The sequence below is a fragment of the Nomia melanderi genome, chromosome 1 (assembly GCF_051020985.1).
Source record: "Nomia melanderi isolate GNS246 chromosome 1, iyNomMela1, whole genome shotgun sequence".
Classification (NCBI taxonomy): domain Eukaryota; kingdom Metazoa; phylum Arthropoda; class Insecta; order Hymenoptera; family Halictidae; genus Nomia; species Nomia melanderi.
The window spans coordinates 16,610,801-16,619,607 of NC_134999.1; the positions used below are offsets into that span (position 1 = coordinate 16,610,801).

The 8,807-nt window shown below is 38.3% G+C and overlaps 4 protein-coding genes across 5 annotated transcripts in view; 3 read left to right on the plus strand and 1 right to left on the minus strand.

Moving 5' to 3' along the window:
- LOC116429466 (TWiK family of potassium channels protein 18) overlaps nucleotides 1-140 on the plus strand; it is an 81,753-nt gene extending 81,613 nt beyond the window's left edge. The window contains exon 6 of one of the 2 annotated variants that reach the window (XM_031982453.2): nucleotides 3-140. In XM_031982453.2, coding sequence (XP_031838313.1) covers nucleotides 3-115 — 113 coding nt within the window. In that variant the 3' untranslated portion in view covers nucleotides 116-140. The remainder of the gene's footprint in view (nucleotides 1-2) is intronic. The other variant, XM_076372352.1, reaches the window with a different exon arrangement.
- LOC116429507 (uncharacterized) lies at nucleotides 116-1,920 on the plus strand (the record flags this gene model as incomplete). The annotated part of the gene is made up of 1 exon (XM_031982511.2): nucleotides 116-1,920. A coding segment is annotated over one exon (519 nt), but the record flags the coding sequence as incomplete, so codon positions are not given.
- A 281-nt stretch (nucleotides 1,921-2,201) lies between these two features.
- On the minus strand, nucleotides 2,202-2,734 carry LOC116429473 (uncharacterized). The gene is made up of 2 exons (XM_031982466.1): nucleotides 2,509-2,734; nucleotides 2,202-2,422 (listed from the first exon to the last, which is right to left on the minus strand). The coding sequence occupies exons 1-2, from the start codon at nucleotides 2,732-2,734 to the stop codon at nucleotides 2,292-2,294; spliced, it is 357 nt and encodes a 118-aa protein (XP_031838326.1). The 3' UTR covers nucleotides 2,202-2,291.
- Nucleotides 2,735-7,961: 5,227 nt separating this feature from the next.
- Nucleotides 7,962-8,793, plus strand: LOC143174308 (uncharacterized). The gene is made up of 6 exons (XM_076365451.1): nucleotides 7,962-7,974; nucleotides 8,045-8,127; nucleotides 8,196-8,260; nucleotides 8,326-8,375; nucleotides 8,450-8,567; nucleotides 8,666-8,793. Exons 2-6 carry the CDS (start codon nucleotides 8,100-8,102, stop codon nucleotides 8,747-8,749), a joined length of 345 nt encoding a protein of 114 aa, XP_076221566.1. The 5' UTR covers nucleotides 7,962-7,974; nucleotides 8,045-8,099; the 3' UTR covers nucleotides 8,750-8,793.
- Nucleotides 8,794-8,807: the final 14 nt, after the last annotated feature.

Sequence of the window (8,807 nt, forward strand, 5' to 3'; positions counted from 1 at the left end):
AGGTGCCGGCCCTGGGCTCAAGGGAGACCTCGACGACGGCGGGGGCACCAGTGACTCGCGGCTGTCCGAACAGGAAGAAGAAGCAATCGCCATGTCCATGGTGCCAACATCCTGACAGCATCAGGCCAGGAGTCCCGGTGACGGGAAGCTCCTGGCCCATGCATCCAACACTGCCATAAAACCGTCGCCCGGCCACCACTCTCTGCCACGTAAGAAGTCAACAGACCCGAGGAACGCCTCGGTGCAACAGTTCCAACGGGCCCAATCTCTGAGGCGGAGCTGCCTGTCGCCGACCCAGTACCACCATCAACAGCACCATCAGCACCGCCAGCAAGAGAGTTCCCTGCACTTCGAATACTTCGTCCCGAGGAGCGTCAGCGAGTTCAATCTGGCCGCCGCTGCTGTCACCGACATGGCCGTGCCGCCCCCGCCCCCTTCCTCCGTGCTCCGCCCCTCGTCCGCGATCACTCCGCCCCTAGCCGCCGTCGGGAACCCGGCGAACCAGTCGCGGCTGCTCGAGTGCACCAGCACGGCGACCAGGAGCCGCGAGAAGATGGTCACGTTCGAGGACGAGGGCGTGACGTCCACGCCCACTAGGAAGAACGTCTCCGGCCTGGACAATGTTTTCATGTGACGCTGCAATTATGGCTTGGTGGGACTCGATCGTATTCGGATTGACGTATTCGGGCGTGGACGTTGAAGGCGATTCAGAACGGTTAGGGGATTTAGGGGATGAATTATGGTGGATTTAAGAATGGAGCCTGAGGATCGGTTTGGAGGGAGAATAGAGACGAGATTGAAGGGACGGGTGAATGACGATCGCCTCTCCGTTGACGGGACTATCGATGTACAGATCGTCTGTAAGAAGAGATTCGGGCAGGTGTATCAATGGGACTCCATGAGTCCCCGGGGCCCAGTGGAAGCGGTCCGCCGGGACGAGAGACGCTAGATTTCTACCGTTTAAATTATAACGACCGTTACTGTAACACTAATCAATACTCTTATCGCTGCTGATACTCTTCTTCTTACTATTATCGTTGCTAGGTTACACAGACGCCAGCCGGGCGGAAACTCACTTTGTACGGCGCGGGGATGCGTCAGACTTCAACTATCGAACTACGAGACTATGTTACCTCTTTCACGTCGTGTTATCTTTAAGTATGTAAGTTACCGTTTAATTAAGCATCCGTTGGATAAAATGATCGTTTGAGTAAGCGGAGGCGTTTCTGTGTTAGGCCCCGCCCATCGCTTCGCTCCGCCCATCGCTCCGCCCTTGGAGCCTCTGATCGAGTACAGGTCGGATCGTTTTTATTATATTAGATAATTCGATTCTATGGGTTGCTTGTTATCAGTGTTATCGTTCGTTGAATTTGATTTTGTTTTGTACGTATATTTTAAGATATGTTTGTTCGTGCTTAAAGTAGATACATGTATTGTGAACGAGGAAAGAGGTGATGTAGTGGGACAAGAAAGACACAGCCTTAAACACTTAAATATTGTTACAAAAGACAAGATATCGTGTAAGGTTTAGAAGAATGGACGGTCACGCAGCTACAACGGTCTGTCCTAGGCGTTAACACTTTAAGGGAAAAGAATCTTGTTTAACCGATGCGTCGGGAGTCACTTAATTTTAATACGAACCGACATGCCGTGTGTATATGTATGTGTGAGGCACGGAAAGTGCGGTTTCGACGGTGAACTTTCACGGACGACGACCGGCACAGAGGACCTCTCTGTCGAGCGTCTCGGTATCATTAACGGACCAAGTCTAGTCGACCTCAGTTCACGTGAAAGCAGAATCGTTTGATCGCTAGACTGGATCGAGGCTCAACGAGTGTTCAAATACGCTGTTTATATATACATACGTGTCTCTTTCTCGATAAAAATGGATTTTCATTAAAGCAGACGAAGTAAAACCGAGCTGTGTCTATGGGCGTCTTTCTTTCCACGGTGAAACTCCTCCCATGTACCGTTACGAACTTCCATTGGCGCAAGAACACGCCCACCGCGTGGGAACGCCTCAAGGCTCAATAGAGGCGGAAACCTCGCTCAACTTTCAACAGTCGATTGATTGTAGATACATATAATGAAACTGACAAATATCATACAAAAAGTATTTAAACTAAATACTGTTGATTAAAGGACCTTGAAACGTATCCAAGGTAAGTTATTCGGCATCCAGTGGCTAAAAAATTAGTATATTTACTCCTGATTTAAATTCCTCGAAAAAATACAATACAAATACGGGATCGATGATTTTAGACGATATAAACGTTCATCGATTTTCCTCCTTAATCGTCGTCCTCTTCACAGTAGTCCCACTCTTCTTCTTGACTATTTTGTCTGATCGGTTGCGCCGTCAGAGTCTCCTCGTCATTGTGATCGACGTAACTTTGACCGAATCCCAAGTTTTGTATGAACTCTATAAACATTTGTATTTAGACAATGATAGAAACGAGGATTGAAGAGATCGGTAAAGGACCGTTGAGCAAGGAACTTCCGGTAGACCTTTGATTTTGCTTATCAGACTGTCGCCCTTTTCCTTCTCGGCAGCTTCGTCGTCATCGGTTTCCGGTTTTATGTTCTCGTAGACGGTGCACCCGATGTCCATCGTGTGATTCAGAATGAACTGGACGGTGCAGAGGATCATGAAGATTAAGATCGGCAGGGAGAGCATGGTTTCGACGTCGTTCAGGATAAGGTTCAACCATTCCGGCAGCAACTCGTAACTCATCTTCGCGCGAATGGTATCGATAAGGTGCAGTCGTCGATGGCAACGTTCAATTTAACCGTCGGTGATTCAGCTTTCTTCGAGACGGTCGATCGCGGTATTTCGACAGGGTTTCCTCGTGAAAATTACGGCGAAAATTCGTATGTCATACTCTTGTCAATTTAGTTAAAGGAAGATGACATTGTCGAAACACAATTGGACGAATCTTCGCCGATTAAGAACGGGCAAAAGCTGAATGTTCAAATTGCTCGGGAAATCGACTGTCTGTATTGAACTAGACCGAGTATCGAATGTAAATTTCTTTTCATTATCATTCCGATATCATTTACAACGTTACCGGCGAAGTATACATGAATAAAAGATGGATTTTACGATGATTCTTTTGTGTAAAAGGAGCAGACGGTTTTTTGTGCCCTTCAAGATTCTAAGAGGCGAGTTTGAGAGTTATATTTGAGCCGTTCGAACTCCTTTGAGAAGCCTCTGGAGCCATCTGGAGAATCTTTTCGTACCCTCACGAGAAATGCATTGTGTCTCCTGGAGAAACCCCTCTAACCTTCTGGAGAAGCCCCTCGGACCCCCTTGAGAAACCCCTGAAGCCACCTCGAGAAACCCCTCAAACCCCCTTGAGAAACCACTGAAACCACCTCGAAAAACGCCATGAACCTTTACGAGAAACTCCTCGGACCCCCTGGAGAATTACTCCTTGGCAAGACACTGCACGACAAGGGGTTCGAAGGGTTTCTCAAGGGAGTTCGAGGGGATTCTCGAGGTGGCTTCAAGAGTTTCTTAAGGGGGTGCGAGGGGTTTCTTATAGGGGTTCAAGGCGTTTCTCAAGGGGGTCAAAGGGGTTTCTCGTAGAGGTTCGAGGGGTTTCTCGAGGAGACACGAGAGATTTCTCATGAGGATTCCAAAGTTTTCTCTATTTTATTAATAGCATAGAATAATCGTGTCTAATATATTAAAAATCTATTAAGATAATAATTTTTAAAAACCCACCCCTTTGTCCACAATTGATAGCGCCACCTATTTTAAGAACGCTCAAACTTCTAGCCAAATAATACCAAAAGATCTCCACTAGATGGCGCCACCGAATAAACTATTATCTACCTTTCTCACTCCCACATATCCAACCTTCTCTTTACTCCCATAATTAGTGGCGCCGCCTATTACAAGAATGCTCAAACTTCTTCGCTAGAATCTTGTCGATATAGTAGATAACTTCTTAATTGACCGTATTAGTTTATTGTATTTACCGATTGTTATATTTTTCGTTGCCAAGATTGTTAACTTTACAATATACTTTTCACTTGTTGTATATTTTTATTCAATTCATTAAAAGTTCTTCAAAGAGACAAGACGTTTAAAAAGAATAATAAATATTGCTTATAAATTGCCAATTGCTCACTAATCAGAATACCTAATAAACGCATCAGACCCACCTCTCATCAATTAATTCACTACAAATCACTTCTATACGAAATCAAAATAATAAAATAATTATTATAACATATTCGTCGTGGTAAATGTTTAAATGAATGTTCAAACACTATGATACAATTTAAACTTCTGTCGTAATAATGAATATTATCATAAAACCCATAGATTATAGTCAAAGTATTTGAATCTTCAAGTTACATCAAACATATTTTGAACTACATAGAAACAACGATGTTTATATACATGGCCCATGTAACCCAGGCAATAAACAAATAGAACTTACTATCGATGTAACAACCCACAGCTGTCTAAACTATTATTCCCATACTCGAGAAACAGATGTCATTCACGTAAACGTCAAGCAAACTCGTTTGTCCGCGCCATGTCTGATTTAGCGAAGACTTTGTTATCAGAATATTATGGATTGAATTCCGAATCAACTAACAAAACATTTGTATCTATTCACAAATCTATCGAAAACGCTAAAGCTGAAGAGGAGAAACACTTTACAGAGCAAACATCTGTCACCACTAATGAAGAGAACGTTGTATCTGAAGACGAGTATCAGGTACTCGGATTACAAATGATTCATTATATTCTTTTAATTTAGCTAAAAAGCTTGATCAAATAGTAAAGTAGGATTTTTAAAAATGTAGAAACTATTATAGTGAAAATAATGTATGTTATTATAGAAAGATATCGACGATGACCGGAAATTCAGTGTTGAGATCGAGGAATATCGAAGACCAGTGAGAGCTTTCAATAACATTGAAGATGCGTATGACTCAGATGAGAATTCCGTTATTTACGACATCGATTCTGAACAGAAACGGACAGAATGTCCAAACATTACTCCAGTGTTTGTTACTAAAGAGAATGATCTTAAAGACACAAACGGAAGCGACTCCAGTATAACGTACGCTGAAGACATTCTTCCGGACAATCTATCCGATGCATCTGACACGACGTTAAGAAAGTCACGAAGATCTTCGAAAACTTGTACACCTTTGCCACCTTTGTCAAAGAAACCTGTCTGCAATGAAATATTCGCAGATTTCTCTAATGCTGACCTAAAACAATTCCCTCAAAAAATATTAAACGAATTCTTAGACATAAGGGTATCTGTTTGTTTCGAGCAATTTTATTCGATCGTTTCAACCCCTTGCCTTACGATCTATTTTTGAACTATGATCGATAGAAATACTTTGTTATTAATAATTTATTAAGAAAAAGAACAGATTTAGAGGCAGATTCTATATCAATCTTTGCTCTAGAGTATAACTGATAATAGAATAATAATATTAAATTTGAATTAAAATTCAATTAATTTCAATGTTAAATTAATTTGTTCGATTCTGTTTAAAATTTACACGTGTCTGATACGTTATTAAGACAAGGGGTTAAGATATATAGTATCTTTTTAATCAATTTTATATTCAATTATTTCAAATATTAAGTATTGTTAATTAGATTGAATATATTACATATTATTCTGTTTGATTTTAGATGCTGTACCTGGCTGATAATTCTTTAACTCAGCTTCCGAATGAAGTTTTTACGACCTTAAGACATCTGGAATGGTTAGACATAAGAAATAATCAAATTTCATCCTTGCCGAGTAGTATTGAGTCACATCCATGCATACAAACGCTTCTTCTTCAGGCAAACAATATGGAGGAATTGCCACTGGAGCTTTGTAAGCCTTTGTACTTGTTACAAAGAGTAAAATGATTTTCTTAAATTCCAATTGAGTATTTAAAAGTTTATTAAGTTGTGGACTTAGGCTATTTCAAATTATTTTATTTTTCTTAAATTCCAACTGCGTATTTAAAAGTTTATTAATTTGTGAACTTAGGCTGTTACAAATCATTTTATTTTTCTTAAATTCCAACTGAATATCAAGAAGTTTATACTTAAGCTATTTCAAATCATTTTACTCTTTTCTTAAATTCCAACTGAGTACTTAGAACATTATTAATTTATGAGCTTGAGCTATTCCAAAAGTCGCATGTAATTAGAAGTTCGACGAACGTCCCTTAAAGAGGAATGTTGATCAGCGTCAAGATTATTCAAATGCCAAAGAAATATTCTAAAAGCATACATTTCAGGTACTGCGCCAAAATTAAAAACCATTCACGTGGCGCAGAACCCACTAATTACACCACCGAAAGATATTGTAGCTTTAGGCTCTACAGCGATTTTAGAATTTTTAAGGATAGAATGGAACAAGGTGCATCCTGAGCGAGAAATAGAATTCAAAGAGTGTAAGTAACTTATTATTATCAACTTAGTTACTTTATTAAACATATTGATGCGACATCGATTATCTTGCATATTACGATTGTTTTCAAGTAATTCAGAAGCGTCAGTCATCGATGATTGACACGGCATTTAACGTGTTAATACATTGCGTACCGGTTAATCTTCAGAAAACTGAATTCTGATGGCAATTTTCACTGAGGTTAACTTATACCACTATTGTTATGTAACGTATATTAAACCTTAGCACTCCAAGTTGTTTTGTAATCTATCAGCAACTGCAACTAATTTCTATAGTATTCCTAGCGAAAATTAGAAATGCTATAACATTTCTTCGATCTTTTATTTTCCTTCTTAGCACAAAATTTGGATGTGCGGAAAATCGAATAATTTTAAGGTAGTTTCTTTAAGATTCATTAAAATATTTAATATTATAACTGGTACAATATTGGAGCCTACAGAGTTCAAAGGGTTAAATAGATAATCAATTCGAATCAAATTTTATATTTTTTTCAATGCTGTGGTAATTAGCAAAGTTGCACAGCTAAGTGTCTTTCTATAAAAACGAAATTTCTCGTTATCGGTACGCAATGTGTTAACAAGATCTGAATTTTTATTTTATTTTTCAGACACAATTCAGCCGAAGTTGTCGACTATTCTCTGTTATCAGTCCCCTCGGGAATCGAAGAAGAAAGTACCTTGTAAGATGCAAGTTCACGAGAGAAATGTATCTGTGAAAGAAAAGTTCAAGACTTACAAGCCTAGCAACAGGTATTCTAATGATAAATCAGCTCCGTTAATGAACGCTTGTTTATTTAAGCAAAGTTTAAATATCCTCTGCGACTCCTGCTTGCAAAATGTTGATACAGACACAAGTGAAATATCGAAGAACATACATAAGCAAGTAAAGCGTACACATATACGAAGCAAACTGAACAATACTGACAGTAAAACTGATCAAACAAATAATACAATTTTGCGATTAACGGGTCCTTCTCCAAGGTCTCTTTATGTCAGGAAAAATATAAAAACGCTGAAAACATACTCTACACCTATGCAAAAGGAATGCAAAGTTAGATTAGCTAACAAATTTCATTACTCTGATCTTGTAGAGCAACGTTCGTTAGTGGAGAATTACAAAAGATTCGGTAGCATTGGAAACGTTGAATATGTTTTTAATATTGTTACAAATGACAGAAAGAGATTCAAGTTATATCCGATGAGATTAACTAATTCAGATTGGATGTTATCGTGTTTAAAGAATTATATAGGAATAAGGGAGAAGTGACTTGATTTACGTGCATAATTAGATAATTATGTATGAATAAGGTAGATGATAGTTACGTATGTACAGTTACAGAAATTTAGAAAAAGGAATAAAGAGGTTTCGCTGACCATGGATTCTTTGTGTTAATAAGATCACTGATTTTTAATTGATTTAGATGTGGAAGTAAGAATGCAAATGCTTCAGTGGAACGTCGTGTGTTATGGTATTCGAAGGCGAAAGATTTCCTTATAAAGCAAGCATCGATACTTCAGAAAGTAAAGTATGAAATCCATTACTGTTAATAGTTTATAAGAATTGCTTGAACTTAGAATAACTTAATTATGATTTAGAGATGAGAATGTTTTAAAAGAATGGAGACGAGACAAAAGAAAGTTTAACATAGCTATGGAAAAGGCAATGAGAAGAAATGAAGGTACCATTTTCTACTTCGTACTATTATTATCGTTAAATGATTATTTTTATTAAATTTTGATATTGTAGATGATATTCCTTTCGGATTCGATTTAGAAGATTATTCTACGATATTCAAGCACACACATAAATCGGTGAGATTTAGTTATAATTTGTTTAAACATTTGCTAAAGCTGATATTTATGTATTATAATTTTAGAATACTACGAAATCGAAGGAGAAGAAGAAACTGGTATTCAATTCACCAGAGTGAGTGAAAAATGATCAGTATTAGATAAAGTGTTTTCAATTTCAAATAAAATTTGAATGTATTCTTGTTGTAGAGATATTAATATGAAAATTAATGAACTGCTGGAATCTCTGAATCACTTAGAAACGAAAACTGCAGATGCAGTGACACCAAGATCAAAACAAAGTTTACTGAGAAGAGATATAGATAAGGTACTTAGTAATCATCGTTTCGATAAAGGTTTCGCAGCCATTATAAAGAAGTTCATTTTACAAGTTTTCTTATTTGATGCATTTCATTGAAATTTCAGATATTACAGTTCCAAAATGAAATAAAAAACTTGCGAAAATACAATGACGTTGCAACGATGCCTTTGAAGATTGAAATAGATTGAAAAGATTCATATCAAAATCATTACCATTTTGTAGTCTTGCTCACTTTCACTTTTACTA

Bases quoted from the DNA above. Each gene is read 5' to 3' on its own strand.
- LOC143174308 (XM_076365451.1), top strand. From the start codon at position 8,100: ATGGAAAAGGCAATGAGAAGAAATGAAG. The intron at 8,128-8,195 runs GTACCATTTTCT...TTGATATTGTAG, and splicing joins GGCAATGAGAAGAAATGAAG to ATGATATTCCTTTCGGATTC. The intron at 8,568-8,665 runs GTACTTAGTAAT...TTGAAATTTCAG, and splicing joins TGAGAAGAGATATAGATAAG to ATATTACAGTTCCAAAATGA.
- LOC116429473 (XM_031982466.1), bottom strand. From the start codon at position 2,734: ATGAGTTACGAGTTGCTGCCGGAATGGTTGAACCTTATCCTGAACGAC. The intron at 2,423-2,508 runs GTCTACCGGAAG...AAATGTTTATAG, and splicing joins TCTGATAAGCAAAATCAAAG to AGTTCATACAAAACTTGGGA.